General features: G+C 38.3%; 2 protein-coding genes and 1 long non-coding RNA gene across 8 annotated transcripts in view; 2 read left to right on the top strand and 1 right to left on the bottom strand.

Annotated features, from left to right (window-relative positions):
* The window catches only part of RBM7 (RNA binding motif protein 7), a 35,689-nt gene extending 15,441 nt beyond the window's left edge, over nucleotides 1-20,248 (bottom strand). Inside the window, exons 1-5 of one of the 6 annotated variants that reach the window (XM_005579696.4) lie at nucleotides 20,110-20,248; nucleotides 19,023-19,185; nucleotides 18,027-18,114; nucleotides 15,324-15,417; nucleotides 10,993-13,926 (exon numbers count right to left, since the gene is read on the bottom strand). In XM_005579696.4, the coding sequence (XP_005579753.1) occupies nucleotides 13,564-13,926; nucleotides 15,324-15,417; nucleotides 18,027-18,114; nucleotides 19,023-19,185; nucleotides 20,110-20,205 (804 nt within the window). In that variant the 5' untranslated portion in view covers nucleotides 20,206-20,248 and the 3' untranslated portion in view covers nucleotides 10,993-13,563. Of the gene's footprint in view, nucleotides 1-10,992; nucleotides 13,927-15,323; nucleotides 15,418-18,026; nucleotides 18,115-19,022; nucleotides 19,186-19,869; nucleotides 20,027-20,109 lie in introns of those variants that run through there. The other 5 variants (XM_005579697.4, XM_065529001.2, XM_074015255.1 and 2 more) reach the window with 5 other exon arrangements.
* A 168-nt stretch (nucleotides 20,249-20,416) lies between these two features.
* On the top strand, nucleotides 20,417-22,331 carry C14H11orf71 (chromosome 14 C11orf71 homolog). Its single transcript, XM_015435743.4, has one exon. The coding sequence runs from the start codon at nucleotides 20,546-20,548 to the stop codon at nucleotides 20,927-20,929; it is 384 nt and encodes a 127-aa protein (XP_015291229.1). The 5' UTR covers nucleotides 20,417-20,545; the 3' UTR covers nucleotides 20,930-22,331.
* Nucleotides 22,332-24,009: 1,678 nt separating this feature from the next.
* Nucleotides 24,010-25,524, top strand: LOC135967124 (uncharacterized). The gene is made up of 2 exons (XR_010581004.2): nucleotides 24,010-25,176; nucleotides 25,259-25,524. It is a non-coding gene; the product is annotated as an uncharacterized lncRNA (long non-coding RNA).
* Nucleotides 25,525-26,312: the final 788 nt, after the last annotated feature.

The raw sequence follows: 26,312 nt of genomic DNA, 5'->3' as shown, positions 1-26,312 counted from the left end.
TAATTGGTACATAGAAGCAAAAATATCCAATCTCATTAATAATAAAAGAAATTTAAAAATAGTTATCACTGATTAAAATACTAATAGACTTTAAAAACTAGACAAACTGATTATAAATAGGGCCGGGCACAGTGGCTCACGCCTATAATCCCAGCAGTTTGGGAGGCCAAGACAAGCGGATCACTTGAGGTCAGGAGTTTGAGACTAGCCTGGCCAACATGGTGAAACCCTGCCTCTACTAAAAATACAAAAAAAAAATTAGCTGGGCATGGTGGCACATGCCTGTAATCCCAGCTACTCAGGAGGCTGAGGCTGGAGAATTTCTTGAATCTGGGAGGCAGAGGTTGCAGTGTATCATGATCTCGGAGGTTGCAGCCAAGATCATGCCACTGCACTCCAGCCAGGGCGATAGAGCAAGATTCAGTCTCAAAAAAAAAAAAAAGAAAAAGAAAAGAAAAGAAAAGAAAAATAAACATGTAATAATTAGCAAAATTCTGAAAAAGAAGAGTGATGGCATATGGCATGGGTGTGGGGGAAGTCCTCCAATAATTAGGTTCCAGGCAATAAACAGTCAAACATTTACACATAAAGTCCAGAAATGGACCTAATACTAATACGATGGGGGAATTTAGATATGGTAATGACACCACTTCATATAAGTGGGATGTCTTAGTCCATTTGTAGCTCCTATTTATAATAGAATACTTGAAATTGGGTAATTTACAACAAACAAAAATATATTGACTCTCAATTCTGGAGGCTGGGGAAGTCTGAGGTTAAGGTGCCTACAGGTTCAGTTTCTGGTAATACCATTTTCTTCTTCCAAGATGGCAACTTACTTGCTTCATCCTCCAGAAGGGAAAAAGGCTGTATTCTCACACTGCAGAAGGTGAAAGAGCCAACAGAGACAACCCACTTTTAAAAGCTCTTTTATTAAGACATTAAACCCACCCATGAGAGTGGAGCCTTGATGGCCTAATCATCTCTTAAGACCCCACCTCCCAATCCCGTTACATTGACAATTACATTTTAACATGAGTTTTGGAGTGGACAAACATTCCCCAAAAGTAGCACGGGGAAGAGATGGATTAATAATAAATTTTATTAGCAATTGGCTAGTTATCTGGAAAAAAATCTTAAACGGCTCCTGACTTCACAATTTACACCAAAATAAAGTCTAAATGGATTAAGCATCTAAATGGGAAAAATTAAAAATAAAGTTGCTAGAAGAAAACAATAGCAACCTTTTTTTTTTTTCCCCCAGAATCCAGGTGGTGCGGCAGATTGAATTCGTTATTTATTTATTTTTTATTTTTTATTTTTTGAGACGAAGTTTCGCTCTTGTTGCCCAGGCTGGAGTGCAATGGCGTGATCTTGGCTCACCACACCCTCCGCCTTCCGGGTTCAAGCAATTCTCCTGCATCAGACTCCCCAGTAACTGGAACTATAGGCATGCGTCACCACGCCCGCTAGTTTTGTATTTTTAGTAGAGACAGGGTTTCTCCATGTTGATCAGGCTGGTCTCAAACTCCCGAGCTCAAGTGGCCCACCCGCCTCGGCCTCCCAAAGTGCTGGGATTACAGGTGTGAGCCACCGCGCCCAGCCAGCAGATTGAATTTTTAAAAGATGATCAAAACAATAGCTGCTGTCCCCCACACTCTTCTATAATCTGACTGAAATTCCTCTCACTGAGTAATAGGCTTTGTGCCCCCTCACCTTGAAAATAGACGATTGTGACTGTTTTGACCAATAGAGTACATCAGAAGTGACTTCTCAGGCTAGATCATAAAATACCCTGTTTTTCCACCTGGCTGTCTTGGGATGCTCACTCTTGGAACCCAGACACCATGCTGTGAGGAAGCCCAAGGAGGCCCACATGGAGAGGAACCAAAGTGCTGAGCCCACAGCCCTTTCTAAGCACCCAGACAATAACCAGCCCCAACTTGATAGCCATGTGAGTAAGCCACCTTGAAAGTGGATCTTTCAGCCCCCATCTAAGTCACCTCAGTGATGCTAAGTGGAGCAGAGAAGAGCCATCCTTGTTGAATCTGGCCAAATGATTGTTTTTGTTAGCCACTGAGATTTAGGGTGGTTTGTTGTTGAAAAGCAATAGATAACTAGAACGAATGAATTTTTACCTTCACTGCTAGGAACTGGGTCACTCGCTTGTTTCTTAGGCAAAGAAATATTAATATATTTAAGGAAACTTATTATTATTTGTTTTTAGAAAACAAAGCATATTGTACACTAATATCAAAGTAAAGCAAAGCACTAAGACACATCAAATGATAATCTGCAGATTTCCTGAAAAATGTTCTTTATCAGATCCATAAAAATTGCATTCAAACAATAACAACTCAAGACCTCTGGGTTATATTAAATGCAAAAAGCACTATGTGAAAAAAAAATACAGTACATGAAAATATATTTGATAAAGGAACAGTAGAAAGACACAAACTAAGAAAATGATTCCTTATTGGCAACTGGTAGGAAATGAGCTGACAGGAATAGGATTGAGTGGAATACTTCACAATATACACTTTTTAATATTGTTTTGATTTTTGAACCATGCAAATGTATTATCTATTCTAGGAAATAAATTGTAAAAGCAACACAAATAAATACATTTTAAAGTGGTATATCAATAGAGCTTTGTGTTTCAAAAGTCAATATTAAGATAAATATAACAATGACTCTGTTCAATTTGGCTTTTCATTTACTGAGAATATAAACTACATATAACTGTAATTGTTGCATAAGTAGTTATACCCTTGGCATCTTTGCTATTATCATTTACAGAGGGAAAATTACCAAAATAATAAAAACTAAACAATTTCTTATTTTAAGCATAAAACATAAGATTTTCATAAACAAGCCACAAAAGCAGTTTTGTCTGTGTTCGATGCTGCCACACATGATTAAAATAAACATAATAGTTAAGAATTTGATCTCTGGAACATTTAAAATCCTATTTTAGCTATTTTGAAATACATAATACATTATTATTAACTGTGATCACTATGATGTGCTATAGTACATCAGAATGTACTCCTTCAGTCTAACTAAAACTTTGTACCCTTTGACCAATGCCTCCCCTTTCCCTGTCTACCCCACCAGCCTCTGATAACCATCATTCTACTCTCTACTTCCATGAGTTCAACTTTTTTAGATGAGATTGGATAACATTTTAAAATATTAATGACAACGTAAAACTAAAATCTAAGTGACTGTGTTAAAGCACTGCACTAGAGGTGGTCTTTATGTGAGAGGTAGAAGAGAAGCAGCAAGGAATGTGAAGGTATGTGATATGGTTTGACTGTGTCCCCACCCAAATCTCATCTTGAATTGTAGTTCCCATAATCCCCATGTGTCATGGGAGGGACCTGGTGGGAGGTAACTGAATCATGGGGGTGGTTATCCCCATGCTGCTGTTCATGAGATAGTGAGTTCTCACATGATCTGATGGTTTTATAAGCTTCTCCCTTTGCTCAGCTTCTCCCTTTGCTCAACTCTCATTCTTCTCTCTTCTGCTGCCTTGTGAAGAAGGATGTATTTGCTTCCCCTTCTGCCATGATTGTAAGTTTCCTGAGGCCTCCCTAGCTATGCTAAACTGTGAATCAATTAAACCGCTTTCCTTTATAAATTACCCAGTCTTAGGTCTCAGGTATCTCTTCATAGCAGCATGAGAATGGACTAATAGAGTTTGCTAAAGGTATTTTCTTGGTGGGGTGCAGGGGAGACAGATATGATACTATCGTAGTGGCTTTATATTGTGTCTACTTAGCTGAGGTGTAACTATGGTTCCCAGAATTCCTTTCCCTGTCTAGTTTCCATTTAGAGTTCGTGTTGTACACCAGTGCCAACAAAGGTCAGAATTTGGCCTTTGTTCCCAGTTCTTGGGAGAGAACCTCTATATTCTTGGAATTTCCCAAGTGATAGGAGTATCTTAATTACTCCTGGTGAGCCCTGATCATTTATGCTACAAAGGTGACCTCTACAGGGTCCCTAGATATTTCAAGATGAGGCCTGGCCATGCTAGAAAAGTCAACCACATGATTATAGGGTTGGGGCTTTATGCCATGTGATATCAGTCTGATATTGATTGGGATAGGAGGGGACCAGAGACTGAGTTCAGTCACATGGCTAAGAATTCAATGATGCCTATGTAATGAAACTCCAGTAAAAACTCTGGCTATTAAAGTTTGGATAAAGTTCCAGGCTGATAATACACAGTGAACACAAAAGTTTCACCTTCAGGACCCGCCTGGGTCTCACTCTATGCATCTCCCCTTTTGGCTGGTTTTGATGTATTTTCTTTTGCTATAATAAATCTGTAATCTTAAGTACAGCTTTTTCCAAAGTTCTGTGAGTCTTTCTAGCAAGTTATCAAACCCAAGAAAGTAGTGGAAACCCTGTGAGTCTTTCTAGCAAGTTATCAAACCCAAGAAAGTAGTGGAAACTCTTGAATTTGTAGCCAGTTGGCCAGAAGTGTGGGTGGCCTGGGAATCCCTTAGCATGTGGCTGATGTCTGAATTAAGGGCAGTCTCATAGAGGACTGAGCCCTTAGCCTGTGAAATTTGGCCTAACTCCAAGCAGTTAGTGTCAGAATTGCAATGCAGTTGACCACAGGCGAAATTTGCTTGAGATTTGGAAGTCATAGGGAAGTAGCAGCCGTAATTTTTACCCTCTGGAAGATTGATGCAGGGTGCCAGGCACTATGGTACCTCATGCACATTGTTGCTGATCCCCTGGCTCACCTTGTTGGCTCACCTTGTTGGCATGTGGCAGCACCCAACCCACAGCTCCTCCAGCTGCTGCCGCATGTCCTCAAACTTCTCTGTGTTCTGGGCCAAAGATATGTGCAGCCCTATGGCTAGAGGTGCCAGCTACTCCTGCAGACCTCAGGCCATCCAAGTCACATAAGGTGGAGTAATGCGAAACAGATGCAAGTTCCATTTTTTTCTGGAAGTTTTTGGTTGGTTCCTGCTTTTGTTCTTGTTCACTTCCTTCCCAACTGCGGGTCTGGCTGACCCATGGTGACTTCAGGCCCAGCACACCATGCAGGCCAACAGATTGCCCCACCAGCAATCCCACTTGCATAATGTTGAATCCCTAGAATCAGACTCTTATTCTAGATCACTCTTAGTTCTGCTTGTCTGATTTTTACCTTGACTGATACAACTGTTTCAGTCTATCCATTGATAGAAAATGATAAGTTTGTGATTGCTGAGAATGTAAGGGGAAATACCATGGAAATAAAAATAGTGCGATACCAGAGTTCTCAACCCTAACAGAATATTAGTCTTTAAAAAAATATTGATACCACTCTCTTCCTCTGAGATTTTAGGGTAAAGTTTAGGCACTATTTTTTTTTTGAAAGGTGGTTACAGTTTGCACTCAGAGTTATGAAATGCTGCAGTAGATGAAAGAAAAAGAACAAAGAAAGGTGATCAATATCATAAATATACACATACAAGAAAGCATAGCAGGAGTACATCAGAACATAAGAGACTCTCCTGAATTCAAATCGCAGAGAAGTACTAAAAATTAACCAATAGACAAAGACATATTAGGGAAATATTAAGTAAAATAAAGAAATGATGATAGTAATATAAAACAAAATAGAATTAAAAGTTAAAAGAATGAAAATAGGCCGAGGATATTTACACTGATAAAGTTTATAGTACATGATGAAGAAATGTTGTTATTCTTTTTGCATCTAGCATAGCTTGGAGTTATACAAGGCAAAAACTGACGGAAATATTCAGAGAAAAATGAGAAAGTAAAATCATCTCTCTCAGAATTAAGAGATCAAGAAAAGAACAAATACAAATAATTTGAAAAATATAATTAACAAGCTTTATCTATCATATTAGAAGCTCTTTTAATGCCACATACCTGATTCATTCGATTGACTGATGTTCCTTATTCTTTCTATAACAAATGCCAATGCCCTTGATATACGAAGGCTAGAGGAGTAAGCCACTTTGTTATATTCACCCACTTTTTCTCTCGCCAGTCAAGTTATTCCAGATCTTCTAATGTCAGATCTTATTAATATAAGTTATTTTTAAATACTATGTAAACTAATAAAATATGAAGGTAAAAAATAGTAGTTCTTTCTAGAAAACTAGTTGCATACTTTGTAAAGATTCAATAAAGATGGATTGTTTTGATATTTGTTGCCAGATAAGTATGCATAAGACAACCATAAAATGATTTGAGTGAGAATCTTGGAAAACTTGAATACTCCACCAGTTTCTCTACATTTGCCTTGCACCATAAAGAAACCCAAGTTCGGAATCATAGGCAATGCAGTCTGGTGGTGATCTGTACAAGAAAGCAGATTGAACTCCAGTCAGCATACTCAAGATTTTTTTTAAAAGACTGAAGAAAGGTCCTGGCCCTGCATCAAAAGACTGACAACTGAATGTATATTTTTGTGTATTACATTAAAATAAAATGCACAGAAATTTTTTATTTTTTAAATGATCCCTCAGTCTGACTTTTGGGTTTACAGATCTTATCAGGTAAGAGAGCATTTTGTAAAGATAAAATTTTGACACAGAGAAAACAAATCGTTTTCAAACATCCGTGAAACCATTATAGAAGCTGGGAAAAGAAATCATGAAGCAAATACCATGCAACTAAAATGATGCCATGCCGGAGCCACACAGCGCATGACAGACTCAGCCAGGGAGGTTGGACGTGGGCCTAGACTGTCTTGGCATCTTCTGGAAAGGTGTGCTTGAGCAGCGGTTCAGCCTAGCTAACTCATTGCCAGGCAATGTAGAAAAATCCTGTTATCAACCAGTTAGCAATCTGGTTTGTCTCTTTATAAGTTTTTATCACATAGGTTACATTCTCTGTCTACAAAGCTATGAAATTAGAAATCACAACAGAAGAATAAAGAAAAGTCATTTAGAAATAAAGACTCTTCTGAATATCTAAAGTTAAAGGAGAAAAATCAAAACTAAAAATACAGACTATTAAAAATGAAGAAGAGTGAGTGCATTACAAATCCAAATCCATGGATTAACTTCAACTTCTGGCCAAGTTGGAGTAACAGGGATTAGATTTACCCTCCTGCCTGAAACACGCCATACAAAGGCAAAATACGTAAAACAAGACCACGGACATCAGGAACAAAGGACAGTGATCCCAGAGGAACAGAAAACAAATGAAGTGAGTCCCATGATTGCCTTCCGTGCTACCTTGAGGGAATGTTTAGGCTGCAGTGTGTGGGGTTGGGGGACAGGGCAGGCAGAGCCTGGCAAACTCACTGAGTTCAGGAGACACGATTGAGAGTCCAGCGAAACAAAGGCAGCTGGAATGGCCGGTACACAGCACTGAAAAGCGGTAAGTTGCACAGGAAGAGAACTCCCGGAAACCTGCAGGTTTTCTCCCATATTCATGAGAGAGCTGATCAGCCTACAGGTTTAAAGAAACTACCTAAAGATGGAGAAAGGATTTCCCAAAAGAATTAGAGGGAATACTTCTCAGCACTCACATGTGACCAGAATCAGTGTCTGTTCCCACTAGCCAGAATGGGACACTTGATAACTCATGAGGCATCTACCTATTAGAGTATTCAAGAGACTTGCCTCACTAATGGGGTGAATCAACCCAAGACTAAATACTTGTCAAATGCAACCTAACAAACCTTAAAAGCAAGTCCTGAAGGGACACAATTGTTTATAAGTAACTTAACTGTGTCCCAGAACAAAACTCCTGATTATTTATAGAAATATAAATACCATAATAATTTTACTTTATTGGCGAAATTCAGCATGCCCAGCATACAATTAAAAGTATAAAGCATACAAAAAGCACAAAAATACATCTAGTAATGAGAAGAGTGGGACACCAACCCAGAACCAACAAAGATACTAGAATTAGCAGATGAGGACATTAAAAATTACTATAAAGTATATTTTAAATGTTCAAAATGTAGGTAGAGACAACAAAGATATTAAAAAAATCTATGATCTGGCAAATAACTTGAAATTTAAAAAAAGGAAAAAAGACAAAAGACATTAAAAAGATCCCCCCAAAAAGTTATGAGGAATACTACAATGTCTGAAATGAAGATTATATTGAAAATCGCTAATTAGACATTGCAAAAGAAAAGATTAGTAAAGTTGAAGTCATAGTATTAGAAACTATTCACAATGAACAAAAAAAGTAATTTTAGAAACTTTGTACTAGGCTGTTGGGCAAGATGGCTTATGCCCACAATCCCAGCTCTCTGGGAGGCTGAGGCAAGAGAATCACTTGAGGCCAGGAGTTAGTGACCAGCCAGGCAACAAATTTTTTTAGAAAAAACTAGCCAGGAATGATGATGCGTGCCTATAGTCCTAACCACTGGGGAGGCTGAGGCAGCAGGATCACATAAGCCCAGGTGTTTGAGGCTGCAGTGAGCTATGATTGTGCCACTGCACTTCAGCCTGGCAACAGAGGGAGATCCTGTCTTTAAGAAAAAGATACATAGGCCAATTGTGGTGGCTCACGCTTGTAATCCCAACACTGGGAGACTGAGATGGATCACATTGCTTGTGTGAGTCCAGGAGTTTAAAACCAGCCTGGGTGACATAGCAAGACCCCATCTCTACACTACAAAAAATAAAACATTAGCCAGGCAAGGTGGCACGTGCCTGTAGTCCCAGCTACTCGGGAGGCTGAGGTGGGAGGATCACTTGAGCCCAGGAGGTTGAAGCTGCAGTGAGCTGTGATCGCACCACTGTACTCAGCCTGGGTGACAGAGTGAGACCTTGTCTATAAATAAAAAAAATTTCAAAATATAAATAAAATAACATTTTATACTTAACAGAGAGCTAGCTATATGATGACATCACACGGCCTCATATAAATGCATTGGAGTTTCCAAAGGAGTGGAAAATTGGTATTAAAAAATTCAAATGTCTAAAATTTTTTTTCAAATCAGGTGAAAACTCCAAAGATTCATTCAGCTCAATGAACCCCAAGCACAAGAAACACGAAGAAAACTATGTCAAGGCACATAGTAATCAATTGCTCAAAACCAGTTAGAGAAAAATGACACATTATATACAAGATTTCCTTATGGAAAATAATCGAGAGAACAATGGACCAACTATTTTTATGAATTGAAAGAAAAGAACCTCATCAATTTAGAATTCTATACCTAGAATTTATTTAAATATATATTTCAAAATATTCTTCAAAATGTATTTCAAAATGGTGAAAGAGACTAAAAGATTTCATCACCTGCAAAGCTGCCCTATGGGAAATACCACAAGAAGTCTTTCAAGCAGAATAATTATACCAGATAGATAAATGGATCTGCACAAAGGAATGAGGAGCTCCAGAAATGGTAACTATGCGGGTAAACAGTAAGATTTTTTTCCTATTTTTTCTTAATTATTATATATAATTTTCTTATTATTTAAGAATCTGCCTATTTTAACAAAAACAAGGTAGTGTGGGGCTTATAACATATATAAATGTAAAATATATGCCAAAATAGCACAGCCAGTCTCATCTGAGGACGAGAGGGAATGTAAAATATATTGTCAGGAACTAAAACTGCACTATAACCAGAGATACTGGGAGTTTTACAAAAATTGTAAGAAATACTATGTACAACTCTATAGTAGTATATTCAGAAAAAGGGAATGGTTGATTTTCTTGAAAAGTATAAATTATCCAAATTGTTTCCTGAGAAAGTAGCAAACCTGAAAAGATGATAACTGTAAAGGAAATTGATAAAGGAATCAAAGAGCTATTTCTAAAGCAAACTCAGATAGTTGTATAAATGAGCTCAACAAATCTTGAAGAAACAGCTAATTCTTTTATTATTCAGATTTTTGGGGGGCATAGAAAATGATAAGCTTGGCAATTTATTTTATAAGGCTAGCAGAACCACACTCCTAAACCAAACTAAGAGTTTACAATTAAAAAACAAAAGCAGGCTGGGTGTCAGTGGCTCATGCCTGTAATCCCAACACTTTGGGAGGCCAAGTCGGGCAGATCACCTGAGGTTCGGAGTTCAAGACCAGCCTGGCCAACATGGGGAAAACCCATCTCTATTACAAATAGAAAAATTAGCCAGGCGTGGTGGTGGGTGCCTGTAATTCCAGCTACTCGGGAGGCTGAGGTGGGAGAATCGCCGGAACCCAGGAGGCGCAGGTTGCAGTGCGCTGAGATTGCGCCACTCCACTCAAGCCTGGGTGACAGAGCAAGGCTCTGCTGTAAATAAAATAAAAACAAAATCACACATTATTCATGAATACAGATCCAAGACTTTTTGAAGTTTGACAAAATGAACAAATAGAATTCTAGAATGCATGTACTGTGACATGTAATTCTCAGGATGCCATGTTTTAGGTTTAGAGAGGCTATTCAAAGTTTTATGTGTTGAATCCTCCTTTTCCTTATTCAATTAACAGAGCTTCTTTCTTTCATCAAAAAGTTTCAATGTTAAATATATGGCAGGCACTGGATCCTGGGAATGCAGTGATGAATAAGATAAGGTCTGTCTTCATGGAGCTGTCTATGGAGACAGACAAGTAAAAAGAAAAATATAATACAGTCTAAAGGCTATGGTAAGAGATAAAGATATTTGGGGAATACATAACTTGGCACTGAATCTGGATTTCAGAGCTCTGGAAAGCCTTTCTAAAGGAAGTAGTGCATAGATTGAGCAGCGAAGGACAGTTACTATGAGAACTAAAGCGGTGAAGTCATCAGAAGAAACCGAAGTAGCAGATGCCAAATAGGGGTCATATTAAGTTGAGTATTTTGTACTTAAGTCAGAGGCCACTGACGCTTTAATTCAGGCGAGTGACAGATTTACATCTTCAGTTCTTAAGAGTGTGGAATGAATTTGAGGAAAAAACACTGGAAGCAGGAAAACATTAGGGTGTTCTGGGAATAATCCTCGAGAAAATTGCCTACTCTAAGATGGTAGCAGTGGGTATGGGGAAAGTGGGCACACACAACATAATCAGAAAGTGGCAGAAAAATTTTATTTTAGATGGGGAAAGGTAGAAAACACTAGGTTAAGTATAAAGGGATTTCTTTACTATAGTACTTGTCAGAAATTTTACAGTGCTGTTTTTGAGTAAAAGTCAGTCACACAATAACACAGAATGGCTTCCACACTTTTGATTTTTTGTTTTCTTTTTTTTAGAACACCTTTTGAGACTAGCGTTCCATGGGAAACACTCTGGGAGAAACTGTTCTCCCACAAAAATAGTCTCTTCTTCCTTTCTGTTCTTGCAGCTCTTGATATAGATGGAGCATCCGAAATCTGAAATCTGAAATGCTCCGAAATATGAACGTTTTTGAGTGCCCACACAGATGTGACACTCAAGGCAAATGCTCACAGGAGCACTCTGGATTTTCAGACTTGGGATGCTCAACCGACAAACATTAAAGCAAATATTCCGGAACCCAAAACACTTCCCAAGCATTTTGGATAGGGATGCTCAACCTGTACTTAGGAGTTGTCTCACCGGCTATATTCAATTTTTTAAGGCTGTCTTGTCCTGTCCCTTTACGCAATACATGTATTTAATTTGGTTACTTTCAGCTCACTGAAAGTGAAGTGAAAAAGAAGATTCACTGGAACTTCACAAGCTTCCCTCAAAATGCCATTGAAAAAGATTATTCTGAGTTAGGGTCATCGGTTAACCAATATGAAAGGATCTGACCCACAGATAAAGTTGTATTAGGCCGAGCACAGTGGCTCACGCCTGTAATTCCAGCACTTCGGGAGGCCGAGGTAGGTGGATCACTTGAGGTCAGGAGTTTGAGACCAGCCTGGCCAATATGGCGAAACCCCACCTGTACTAAAAATACAAAAACTAGCTGGGCGTGGTGGTGGGTGCCTGTAATCCCAGCTACTCAGGAGGCTGAGGCAGGAGAATCACTTGAACCTGGGAAGTGGAGGTTGCAGTGAGCTGAGATCCTGCCATTGCACTCTAGCCTGGGTGTCGTAGCAAGACTGCCTCAAACAAACAAAAACAAACATGCAGTATTAACCTTTGTTAACATCTACAAACCTACTAAGTTTTCATACAGATAAGATACTCAAAAATAATAATCTCATTGGAAACAAATTCTGTGAAATTGCTTAAGCAAACAAATTGTTTATCTTAATTCTATACTGAGTAGTTGAATAGCTCCATTTACTTAGATACAGAAAAACTGAATTCATTTATAAACAGGAAATCTAAGTGTACTTTAACTCCTAGAGACCACTGAGGGTAACTAAAGTACTCTAAACTATAATTGAGGGGTCACTGAAAATCTGATTCTGAAACATCATGCTCCGTATGTACAAAAGATGTATTTCAGGATGCTCAAGATTAAAGAACTGACATTCTAAACAGCAGGCAATCAGTGAATAAAAGTATGTTGGTAATTCTTTGTATACAATGTCTCTGAAGTCAGTGACATAAAAAAAAATAACACACACCCTTCCTTTTATATTTTCAGTATATTAAAAAGGAACAGTACAAATGCTGTGGTATTAAAAAGGATCCTTATTTTTCAAAGAATGAACTTTTATAAACAATTCTGTAATGAAATTAAAACAGTATCTTAATACATTGTTTTTGTTAAACAAGATTTTAAATTTTTAAAATTAGAAAACGTTGAGATTAAACTCTTTCAAAGGTTCAAACAAAAAAACAACCTGTACAATCTCCATTAATGTGTCTTTGTACACATCCTGGGCACTTTGAAAATGTTAGTTTTTAACGTTTGACTGACAGAGGCAGCACTTAAAGGCTCCATGAATCTTTCTTCCGAAAAAGTATGCTTTCAGTAAAACATTTCACCATTTCATCTAACTATGCACTGACACTTTTGTTCTTCCTGAAAAGGGGATTTATCCTAACATTGTATTTTTAAGGTAAAAATATACATGTAGAGATATTTTAACTTCCTGAGTGACTTATACCTCAAATGTGATTTAATGAACAATTTCTAAATTTTAGAGTGAAACAATATGTGTAGGTCTACACATGTATCTTCAACTAGGGTAAAGCTCAAGAGCATGTCACAGAATTTATACCTAAATTATCTAAGAAGTTAAGCAATGACTTTATCCCCAAACTTTACCAATAAGTCTTCTCAAATAGAATGTTAGTAAAATGAATCACTGAAAAGTTATATTTTTGAATTAACAAAATACCAGTAGCCATTTTAGACTGTCAACTTGGACATTTTCTTGATTCACTAGCAAGAAATTTCTTGCAATACAAAAAGATAACAAATAATTAAAATATCTGCTTTATCATATAACTTCACTCCCTCCTAAAGTGTCTAAAATGATTAGGAATTGTAGCACTTTCTTTTGCATAAAACCCTTTCCTCTTCATAAAACCCTGAGGTGAAAGGTTATTAATGTAATAAAACCACAATTCATTGTGTATTAAATTGTAGCTTTAAAAAAATGTATAAAGAAATGTGACAACTTGTAAAGCTGCTCTGTACAGTTTTTCAACAAAATATTTCCATATCAACTTAGTCGAAGGGCCTAAAATGACCCTATAAAAACAATGTCCTTTGAACACGTTAGTGTCGAGATGAACGCCATTTTCCATCTCTACTACTGTCTCTTCTGTTTTCATAATCATGGCTCCAGCCATCATGATTCCTATCTTCATAGAAGAAATCATCTCTGTTTCCTCTGTAATGATGGTCAGAACCATGATCAGTGTAACGCTGTTCCCGGCTATAATGTCTATCTGCTAGGTAGGGATGAGAATTCATTCTGACTTTACGCTGTGATGACGGTGTATCTTGGCGCCACTGAGAGCTGGAAGACTGGTTAAAACTATGACTGTGTGATTGAACTGATGGTGAAAATCCTGACTGATCCAGAGGTGGAGAACCAAATTTTCCACCATACGACATTTGTCTCAAAGTACTGTTCATCTGAGGAAGAGGAAAAGCAGAAATGTTAATACTTCTAGATACCAAAGCCAATACGTATTTGGTTAATGGATAATGAAAGAAAATAAAGTCACTCTTGCCTAGAGGGATCCTAAATTGAACACAACTAAAGTAGTACAATAGCCTCAATCATTCCAATTTATACCTAGGAAATATATATACATACATAATACTCTTTGTCCTCAAGAATGCAACTCAGAATAAGTCACACAAAATGACTATAATGCAAAAATCACTGTGTAAAAAACATAAAGAATCAGGAGGTCAGTATCATTAGGAAAGGTTTCATGAAGGTGGCATATGATCTGGGTATTAAAACAATGGATGGAATATTTGAAGAAAATATTTTAAGGGGGAGATATGCCAAGAAAAGGAAATTGCGCAAACAAAAATAAGAGGGAAACACAGAACAGGTTCACAGAATACCAAGTAATTCTGGTTGAGACAGGTTACGGATCGTAATAAGTAGTAAACAATGAAAGGTAAGGCTACAGGGTTTACTGGAATCAGACAGTAAGAATCGCTAATAATTGGGCTAGAGAAATCTGACTTTATCTTACAAACAAGGGAAAGTCAATGTGCAAGAAGATAAACAAAACAGAATTTTAATATTAATTCTGAAATGGTGTGCAAGATGAACTAGGGAGGGGGAAATGGGGGCATAATTGACTAGACCGGTGGTTCCCAAATTCTGCCTGTGGAAAATATTAGTATATGATCATTTCTATTTTAATAGTCTACAGTAAAATTAGAAAAATAGACAATATGTACATAAAAGGTAACATCCTCTATACTGGTCTCTCAAATTGATTTTCACGTCTATATTTCATTTTGCAGACCTATGAAATACAAAAGTCTGGGGACTACAAGCCAAGATCATGATTTGGGTACCAAATAGTTACCAACAGCTTCCTACCTGAACAAGTGATGACAAAGATGAAACAGTAGAAGATAGCTAAGATTTTAAGCCTAGTCTCATGATGATGTTACCACCAGCAGAAAAAAAGGTTAAGTTTAAAATGGAACTGGTCTAGAAGACCCAAGTTTATGATAAGTCACTCAGGATAGGGTACAAGAGCATCAGACAATGAGTAAATGATGGTTGAAAAGAAAAACAAATGTAAAAGCAGTTTGACTTCTATTTATCTTCAGTCTCTTAAGTGTATATTTCAGCCCAGTGAAAACTAAAATGAGTGCTCAATCTACAAAGATCATGCTAGTCTAACAAAAATTTGAGAAAAAATTTTTCTTGAGGACTAAAGGAATAAAACCTCCAACTTAACAGAGTTAATTAAAAATCAGTTATTTGGTACAATATGAACATTTTAACTAAGGATGAATTTTTTTTGGCAACTCAAGTTGAAAAATAGTCAACCTACCACTGCTTGTCTCTGAAAATTTTCTGGAGAAGAGAAAGATCTCTGAATTATCTGAGCTGATGAAGTCATGTTATCCATAGTCCTTTCGTACCTGCTAAAAAGAAAACCAACATATAACCATTCATTCACTAAATACTTACTAAATGACAACCATGAGCAAAACACATTTCTCAAAGGTTGGCATGAATAACACAGACAAGGTATCTGCTCCCATGCAGCCAGAATAAGAATACAGACAACAGGATATTTTCTCATGATTGTAAGTGATAAAATGTCTGATTAAAGATCAAGTAGAAGTGAAACAGATAGGAGGTTCCCCTATCTTTTAGCTGGTGAGGGACTGCCTTTCTAAAAAGGTGACATTTGTAGTTAGAACTGAACACCAAGGTTACCAAGAGGCAAAAACTTCCCAGCTGAAGGACTAGTGCAGGGGTGAGCAAGTATAGACAGTGGGTCAAGCTGCCAAATTCAGTTTTCCCTAAACAAAGTGTTATTGGAACATAGCCACACCATTGTTTTTGTATTATCTATGGCTACTTAAGTGCTACAATGGCAGAGACAGAAACAGTATCTTCTGCAAAGTCTAAAATATTAACTATATGGCCTTTCTTAGAAATAATTTGTCAGTCCCTGAGCTAATGCAAAGACCTAGACTGAAAACTAAAATGAAAAGAATTTGATTGACTGGGTATGTGGAATGAGGGAAGAAATAAAGGATCAAATCTAGACTTTTGGCTTGAGCAATTAGGTAGACATTTCCTGAGGCAGAAGAGAGAGAGGTTTTGGGAGGTAAGGAATTAAGAGTTCTGTAACATACACAGGATATTACTTTTGAGGATTTATACCTTATTCCTTATTTATTAAAGGGATAACTTGCTCTACAGAAAAGCTCACTTTAAAAATGTTTTAAATTATTTTAAAATGTCTTTAGAATCCTATAACCAATTGGCTAGTCTTACAGTTTGGATCTTTTAATTTTAGCCTTTCTCAGATCAGATTATATATTATCTGTATGCTAAGGGAGGAATACAATTTATAGTATAGAAATTATAAACTCTCTAGCCTTTGATTAAAACCAAAGTATTTACTTGTACTTTTTTTTTTTTTCCCCCAAAGAAATTCTTTAAATAGAGAGAGTGCCTTGCTATGTTGCCTAGGCTGGTCCCAAACTCAAGGCCTCAAGTGGTTCTCCCACCACAGCCTTCCAAGTAGCCGGGACTATAGGAATGGGTCACTGCACCTGTTTTTTCCTCCTCACGAAATTCTAAGAGGGAAAACTTTATTTTCCTCTACCTAGGTTGCCTTTGAAGACTCCATTAAAGTGGCTGGAAGTGCTTTAAATTCCAACTTTACTAAGAAATGTTTAAACACTATTAATTAATTTCAGCTAACAAGAAAGAACACCGGGAGGGTACATTTTTTGCACTATTGCTTGCTCACTATCCACCTTCCAGTATCTCTTCATATCCATCCACTTCTCTCCAGCTCATGACACTACCTTAATCTAAACTATCAACCTCATCCATCAATAGCTTCCAACATCAATACTTTGCTACCAAAAGCTTCCTCACTGCTCTATTTTCACTCTTGTCCCCTCCAATCCATTCTCCCATTGCAACCAAACAACTCTTAAAATATAAACTTGTTCCTACCAGTACCTTACCTAAAACATTTCACTGCCTTCCTACTCGATTTTAGGGTAAATCTCAAAATCCTGATTATAGTTTACAAGACCCTCTCCAGCGTATCTACCAAAATCCCCTACTGCTCTCCATTTTCATTCATTAGGATCTACGTACACTGGCTTCTTTCAGTTCCACATTCATCTATATCATCTCCTTCTCCTAAAATTTTCTCAAAGCCCTTTCTACTCTTTCTTTACAGAACTTATTACAGTAATTGAACAGGTATTCACAAAAATATATATATGTGTCTTCATTTAGACTTTAAGCTCCCCTAGATAATATATCATAGTGGCTGGGCTCAATCACACTACACTGCCTGGGTTTGAATCCCAGCCCACTGAATCTGAGCAAGTTAACCTCCATCTTTCATTTCCCTTTATATATAAGGTAGAGATAAAAATAATATCTACCCTCATAAAACTGCTGTGAAGAATAAATGAAATCATACATGTAAAAGATTTGGTGAAGAACCTGAGATATGGCAGGTATTTATTAAATCTTCCTTAAATGACTGTTAAATAGCTCTATGGATACACCCGGAAAAACTGTCCCTGGTAAAATATTAACCTCCCCAAAGCAAATAAAATTATTTAAGTAAATATGATACTTTCTAATACTCAGTACCTGAAGGGATTTTACAAATCATTTAATTCAACTTCTTTTCCTTACACATGGGAAGATAGGACTAAAGAAAGGAGACTAGCTGAAGATTACACAATTGATAGATGCAGACCTAGAATCCAATTCTAGGAATTCTTAGTCCAATACTCTGCTGACTAATTGGTATTTTTAACTATAAGTAACAACCAATTAATGATTGTAAAATAAATTAATGTTTTTAAATGAAATAGTAAGTAATGCAAGTAGTGAGGGTAAATAATGTTTTGAGAAATTTTGTTTCAAGTGTATACATGTACTGTACACGTATGTGGGGATGGTTATGTCGCTCATGTGTTTTGAGGCTATTCCCTATAAGAAATCCTGATAAGTGATCTTAACAATAAGTGAGAAATATTACCTGCTAGGAGACGTGGAGGTAGGGCTTGAATTTCCAACATGATGCTGGGGATATGACAAACTGACATCTTGCGAGGCATGACTACTTCCTAAAGTGAAATAATTTGAAAAATTATTCTTGATAGAAAATCTAATTTGAAATTTTGTCTTCCCCACCTGAAATCACTCCAAAAAGGTAAACACAATCTAAAAGAGAAAAATCTCAAACTGCTGGCCCAGCGCGGTGGCTCACACCTGTAATCCCAGCACTTTGGGAGGCTGAGGTGGGCAGATTTCTTGAGGCCAGGAGTTCGAGACCAGCCTGACCAACATGGTGAAACCCCATCTCTACTAAAAATACAAAGAATTAGCCAGGCATGGTGGCGTGCACCTGTAATCCCAGCTACTCAGGAGGCTAAGGCAGGAGAATCGCTTGAACCTGGGAGGTGGAGGTTGCAGTGAGCTGAGATTGTGCCACTGCACTCCAGCCGAGGGTAAGACTCCCACTCAAAAAAAAATCTCGAACTGCTGTAGACTGCTTTACGGCTTCATCAGAGTGAAAATTATAAGTGTATAATATCAGATAAGCAAAACAAAGCATTCCATAAATATCCAATCTGACCACAGTTTTCTGATCTCCGCCCTAAATTGTAAGACTGGATACATGGACAGTTTCATCCTCACATGATCAAGAATCAAAATATATGCAAGTAATTACCAAGCAGCCAGGAGAAGCATTTTCAGAAAACAAACCTAGCTCTTTTCAGAGCACCCAAGCCCAACTCTCTTAGTGATACAGTTTATGTTCTTTTCACTAACCCAAAATGAAACTTTAAGCTCAGTTTTAAAATTATAATTTCAAAATCCATGTGTCAATGTTACCTGTTTTCAAGATAAAGTTTGCTAATCACAATGCTTAAGAAAGCAGTTTCATCTACAAATAAGAGGTTCTTTAAAACTGAATAATAAATTTAAAAACAGCAGGAAACAATGCCCCCTAAGCTCAATGGACATTTACCTGATCTAAATTGAATTTTGATAGGCCTTCCGTAAAGTTTGATTCCATTAAGTAGATTCATTGCATAAGGAACAGATACTTCATGTTTGAAATTCACAAACGCAAACTGCTTTGGTTTACCATCCTTATCTTTTGGAATTTTCACCTTTATTACTGGCCCAGCCTACAAACAAAAAGGTGTTTAGAATTTAAATAAAGCAACTAAAGGAAAACACTCAAATTTTACAAATACGAGACGTCAAAGTTTATAAACAACAGAAATGTAATCAGAAACTTCTTTTAAAAATGATGCACGGATTTCCATTTTGGCTACAGTAAACATCCTAGTTATGATCGAACATTAGATTTATTTGGGGAAGGGGGCCATTAAGAAACTGGAAACACAATCACTTTCGCAGTTCACAGCACTGTATGGCCTCTTAGCATAGTGAACAATCGCCATTATTTTGCCACTCCATGAAAATGAACATTTATCAAGAACAAGAGAATGATTTTCTTGAACCAAAAACTGACTTTTGTATTGATTAATCAAACAATACCAGTTATTAGGGGATAGGGATGGGGGGGATGGGATACTCAGAATTTTCCACACATTTTAATATAGCAACACTAAAATACTGTTTTTCTACGGAGTACTTAACGATTTTATTTTACATATTTTAATAATGTTGCAATTTGATAAGCAAACTTTAAGGGAAAACTGACACAAATAAATTAAAATATTAAGTTCACCAAAGACAAATTATCCTAAGTGGAAAATGAGAACAGGAGGGATAAGAAAAAGCACTGCTCAACGAAGACGCTACACACACACTATGTTCCCAAGGATGCCTGGATCTCCAATTACCCCAAACTTGACCGATGATCCCTCCACCACCTTTAGTCGTCACTTTTGGCCTAAACGAACCAAGATCTTCCAGAAAAGCGACACCCAGCGAGCGTTTCGCAACCCAGACGCGCCCTTCACCCCCAAACAGCCACCAGTCGGGTCCCCTGACGGCCACGAAAAGAAAAAGGGGTGGTCGCTGGGCCAGGCCCTAGGCGAGACGGAAAACGAAAGGCAAAAGAGCCGAACTCATCTGCTTACCTGGTGGAAAAGCTCGAAAAGGAGCTCCTCGGTCACTTTCGTTTCAAGGTTGCCCACAAAGAGAGTCCGATCCGCTTCCGCCGCCGCCGCCCCCATCTCAGCGTCGCCCCCTCCCTAACCTGGCCAAAAGGTCGTGGCCGACGCACCCACTGCGCATTCACGGAAGCCCCACGTCCTCACGCTCCCTGGCGTCACCAACGCAAACGTCCGTTGCGCTTGCTCTCAGCGGGCGTCGACTTGTGCGGACGGAGTGCGCATGCTCGCCAGGATAGCGCTCGATAAAGGCAGGGCGGTGTCTGGCTTTTCCGCAGGCTCAGTTATGGCTTCCGGTGTGGTTAGTCACCCGGTCCGAGACAGGCTGAACTGATCTGGGGAGCCGCGAAGGGCCTGCCTTGACCGAGGGACGTAACGCAAATACTGCGGGTGGTGTTTGAAGATGGCCCTGAACAATGTGTCCCTGTCCGCCGGTGATCAGAGGAGCAGGGTGGCCCACGGCTCTTCCCACAGCGACCTCAGACCGCGGGCGTCAGCGTTGGCAATGGTCTCTGGAGACGGCTTCCTTGTTTCCAGACCTGAAGCGATTCATCTAGGACCTCGGCAGGCTTTGCGACCAAGCGTTCGTGCCGAGAGCCGTCGAGTGAATGGTGGCGGCCGCAGCCCAACCCGCTTTATAAACGGAAGGGAACCGGATGGCCGGGGCCGGAGCCGCCAGGCCAGATTCTCACCTTACCCTGGCGTTGAACCCGACCTCCTAAGAAGTGTGCTGCAACAGCGTTTGATTGCATTAGGAGGTGTCATCGCGGCTCGAATTTCAGTTTAAACGACCGCCTTTCCTCCTTTCCTCTGGCCCTCACTTACCTTGTGAAGAGGCCTTTTTAAAATCCTTTCTTGGTGTAGCAGCAATCTTGTTGTCTTATTTTTAGATGAATGTATTTTCATTTAATACGTGGGAGTTATATGAATATATCCTAGCACTAACGGAAGTGTAACAGTTAATTGATTTAGGTGGTTTTATGCAGCCAGAATGATTGGATCAGGAAAGGGGTGGAAGGGATATTCTTAGGTCGTCACAAAGCTGAGCTGATGGGATCATCCTCCCCAGAGGTCAACAATCCATTCGTTAACTCAGACACTTTACCTTTACTTCTGTTGGCGAAAAAGTACTCCTTTTTATTACAGTGATTTATCCTTCCATCTTTTCCTTGACATTTACCATCTTCCATCTGTCCCTTCACTTTTTTCAGATGTGTCTACAAACAAACAACAATCTCAGTCGCACTAAAAATAAGAACAAAACCTAAACCTTACTGTTCTTTCCAATTATTAACTCAGTTTACATTCCTTTCTTTGGCAAAGGTTGCAAATTTTTACTTTATATTTGTAATTTTACTATTTGCATTCAGTCCCAGCGCCTTAATCTGAATCTGCTGTCCTAAAGTACACTGGTGAAAACATTAGTTGTACAATCTCCAATCAGAAAACTGTTCATCTCACTGTAGTGCCCTCCTTGAAATTTGTGTTTACTCATTAAACTGACAATATTTGGGGATCCCTGTAGTAAACACTGTGTATGAACTTTACACAGTCTGGCCATCAAGAAAGATCACGGAGTATATTCTAGATGGGGAGGCTACTAAGTGAATAGGAATCACCACACTGGGCTGTGTAAAGATAAGTACTGGTTGCAGTGGCTTTTTTTTTTTTTCCCCTTCATAATACTGCACTGTCCTGGTTCTTCTCCTACCTGGCTGATCACTCCTTAAATTTGCTGATATTTTTGTTCTCTTAAGCATACATTTTAAAGGGTGGTATTGTGAGAAAGTTACTGGGTTTTGTAAGTGCCAGCTCTTCATATAAGCAGGTAGACTAGCTTTTTCCCAGCAGACGCTTGTCTGTTTAGACTTCCTTAAAATAATTATGTTCAAATAAAGCAAAATCTCCATACACCACATAGTATTGAATTGTTAGAACTACATGTTAAGAATGTTGAGTCAACAAGATAGCTTCCATAAGAGGGTGAATTAATGTAGTGAGAATTCTAGAAACCAGATCATAGGAAGAATGATTAAAAGAATAGTAATATCTACCTTTTATTGAGTGCTATGTGCAAGTCAATGTGCTAGGACTTTTATTGTTTATAGAGATATTTATTGAGAACTTACTCTGTACCTGCTACTGCCTGCAGTAAGCACTTAGAATAAAGTGGTAAACATGATAAAGTATCTGTTCCTAAGGAACTTTGTATGTTATTTGATTCTCACAGCAGCCCATAAGGGAGTACTTTACTTTCATTTTGTTGCTGAAAAACAGTCTGAAGGTGATAAACTTTCCAAGGTCATATAGCTAGTAAATGATAGAGCCCTGCAGCCTTTCAAATGAGGTTCCTCATCTGAATGCAGAAAAAAATGACTTGAGTAACTATTTTCTTAACTTTCCCAAGGATAATACATAACTAATATTTTTTTCAGATAACTAAAAAGAAGTTAGTTTGTAATATACAATGGATGCCTTAACCTGAGCATTACAAAAACCCGTGGTTGAGAAAGGAATTCCAAACTATAAACAGAGTTTTAGGCTGGGGAAGAAGAATAAAATTAAAGCTGAAGATAAAGAAGACTTTCTTAAAACTTAGAGATGCCTAGTAGTGAAAAATACCACCTCAAAAGGTAATGAATTAGCTGCCAGAAAGTTCAGATAGAGGCTGAATCTCGTGAAGGGTTTTGTCAAAGGAATTCTCATAGTGTGAAATATGGCTAGATGGCTTCTTCATTTTTCCCCATTTAGTATATAATCCTATGCTTTAAAAAATAAACTCGGTTAAAGTTGGAAATGGGGAATCGGCAGATGAGAAGAGAAAAATTAGGTATGACACATCGGGTGACAATATCAGCAAATAAGGGCACCTGGGAGTGGAAGAGGGTGCCATCAATTATGCTGAAGTGACAGGCAGACCAGTTGGCTCATAATTATCACCTACAAAATGATTCGGCACTAAATATGCCTTGAAAGCATATTTTTTAGCTTATGAGGGAAAAGAGGATGAGATTTGTCAAATGAAAGAACACAAGTCACAAAAGTACACAAAAGTGCTCAAGAACAAGGGAGGACCAAGTGGGAGTGTGACTTCATTTCTGTTTGTTCTGGAATGGGGTCATCAAGAATAGGGCTTTGGTTGAATAATAGTGTATGTGCAGTAAAAAAGAAAATGGTGTGGTTTGTGTTTTGTTTGGCAGGAGGAGAACCTTGTTCACATAAATGCTCCATTATTTTAAATCTGAGTCAATGGATATCTAAATTCTTGTTCTTAACATGTGCAGTAGCATTCAAGTTACATTGTGACCCTCGAGTCACAACAAAGACTGTATTGTAGAAGCACAAACCAACATAAACCCCTTTTTAATTAAATTATCTAAAGCAGAGCCAACTAAGTTTCCCAAGAGCAGACCTTATTATTAAACATCCATATATTAGTGCACAAAATGAATTTTTATATAATATCAATGATTAAACATAGCATGTTGTCATTCTAAAATAGATGAGTTCTAAGAATAGTCCCAAACAGTTACACTTCTGTAAGTTTTTTAAAAGCCATTGTAACTTTCAATTTGTTTTTACTGCCCCTACTTCTTACATCATACTGCAACTCGCTAGCATATGTTGAAATGTCCTAATAAGATATTCACTTCCTCTATTCATCAGCACTAAAACTCCTAAAAAGCAGTTTTAAGAACTCTGAAAAAGAAGAGTTGTGTTATTTTTGTTTCGTTTTGTTTTAATATCCATTTGGAAGATTGAAAAAAGAGACCAATGAGATTGCTTCCCTCAATAGCCAGTCTGGTGATAAAGGTATCTTTAAGAGGGCTGACTTAGAAGGTAGAAAAGAAAAAGAAAGGAGAGCAAAAAGTCCAATAGGAAAGAGTAAGGTTCAACTGTCTTTCCAGCAAAATTAATTGTATGTCTTTCATTCCCTTGCTAAGTTTATCCAGATCCCACTAAGGTGCAGCTTTTGTTTTCTTAATTTCTATGAAGAGTGTACCAATTTTTCTAGCCAACAAAATGTATGTTTGAATACCTATGACTCTATACCACCTGTGTCCTTTCCTCATTGCCTATTTCCATTCAGTTGCAAAGTCCTGCCCAATTAAAATTCACAATGTATTTATGTTACCTTTTTGTAATCACTCTCATCACCTGCACTATATTTACCTGGATACGTAGCCTGTTTTCTTTGCCTCTGTCTCTCTACTTCATCCTAAATGTGCATAGCCTCCAAATTAATATTCCTAAAGCACATCTCTGATCACATGACGAATACTTCAGTGTTTCCAAAGTATGTTCTACAGAACTTTCACTAGAAATACAAGATACACCTTTGAAAAAAAGACATGAGGCCAATACATTTGACAAGCACATTATCACCTTCTTAGGGAGTCAATGTGTAAGGACATGTTAAAGGTTCAGAAAAAGAGACCTGTTTGATGTTGTTTCAACTAGTGTTTCACAAATTTCTTTGTCCATAAATTTAAAATCTTTGCATACTACTGCCTTCCTGAGGAGCCTCGCTTCTACAGAAACATAATTAGAAATGCCTTACTTAAAAAGCTCTACTGGCTCCCTAGTGGATCCAATTTTTCAGTTGGTAGAAACGGATTTTTATATAGTGTGTCAGACTTTGGTAAGCTTCCAGAATTTTAGGAGTGGGGCACGGTGGGTCGGGCCTGTAGTCCCAGGCTGTAGGCTAAGGTGGGAGAATCCCTTGAGCCCAGGAGTTGGAGGAATGTAGTGAGCTATGATCACACCACTGCACTCCAGCCTGGCCAACAGAGGGAGACTCTCTCTAAACGAACAATGTTCTTCATTAGGCAGACGGGCTGGTTTTCTCACTCCTGGTTTGATAAGGTTCAACCCTGCCTTTACTGCACGTGATGACCCGTATCTATCAATGTCTTTGGCAAGTGGATAGGAGAAGGGAGGCAAGCCTGCAGCTGCAGATTCCCTAGACACTGAGGATCAAAATTGGCATTATTACTGATGACAGACATTAGGAACATCCACTGATGAATACAGGTGAGTGCAAGTGTTTCTTAACAATGCTAATGATGTATTTTCTTTTTAAAGTAACAATTTACTTGGCTCCTTATTTCACTAGAATATCTGAAGGCTGCCCTACTTCAAAATGCACTTCTAAATCGGAGGAAGAAAATGTTGCCTTCAACTTCCCGAAGACCTGAGAGTCACTGAAGCAGTGCAACTCTAATACATTGCACACTCCAAAACCATTCAAGACTTTCCATAGTGTGACCAAGCCGCATTGCCAGCCTTTTCTCCTTAATTCCCCCAGGTGGTTGCTGTTCTTCTCTGCATCTGTGGCTACGCCTGTGCTAGTCCCCTTAACTAAATTGCTTGTCCTTCTCATTTTCTGTCGGTTAAACTTTTATCCATCTCGTTTAGTAAATGGCTCCTTACATTCAAAGAACACACTTATTTTAACCAGGTTAAGCAAAAAATGGACTATACTGACAGAGAGCTGGGAAGGCAGAGGGCACCTCCTCTCTCACTCTGTGTTCAAGTGTTTGGGTGAGACTTCACATCTAATTCCAGGGATGGAGGTGTAATCGATGTCTTATCTCTCCTCTGTAGAAGCTCCCTGAGGGTAGGCAACATGTCTACATTTATCCTGTGCCCAAAGAGTACGTGAATGCCTGTTGAATGAATGAATAACCTTCACGGATAGGCTAGCTCTCCTTGGAATCAAAATCCAAAAATAGAACATGTCAGGAAGGCAAGGGCATAATTTATAGTCTCTTTGGTCTAAAATTATCTAGTTTCCTGGACAAATAAGAGTAACATGGTAAGATAAATTTTTCTTAAGGGATTAAATCAACCTGCCTGAAGGAATGCAACCTAAAGTTAGATCCTAATCCAAGATGTGGACAAATATTTATGAACATAAATATTTAATGCATTTAACATTTTTCTGTTTATAATTTTAAAAATCCCTGGAAACCTATGCCCAAAATAGATGATGGATTAAAAAAAGTCAATACCTGGCAGGGCGTGGTGGCTCATGCCTGTAATCCCAGCACTTTGGGAGGGCGAGGAGGGTGGATCAGAAGGTCAGGAGATTGAGACCATCCTAGCTAACATGGTGAAACTCCGTCTCTACTAAAAATACAAAAAGAATTAGCCAGGCCTGGTGGCGG

Source organism: Macaca fascicularis, chromosome 14 (genome assembly GCF_037993035.2).
Source record: "Macaca fascicularis isolate 582-1 chromosome 14, T2T-MFA8v1.1".
Lineage (NCBI taxonomy): Eukaryota > Metazoa > Chordata > Mammalia > Primates > Cercopithecidae > Macaca > Macaca fascicularis.
Note: the sequence above shows the minus strand (reverse complement) of the source record. Positions and strands in the feature narration are given on the sequence as shown.

Bases quoted from the DNA above. Each gene is read 5' to 3' on its own strand.
- C14H11orf71 (XM_015435743.4), top strand. From the start codon at position 20,546: ATGGCCCTGAACAATGTGTCCCTGTCCGCCGGTGATCAGAGGAGCAGG.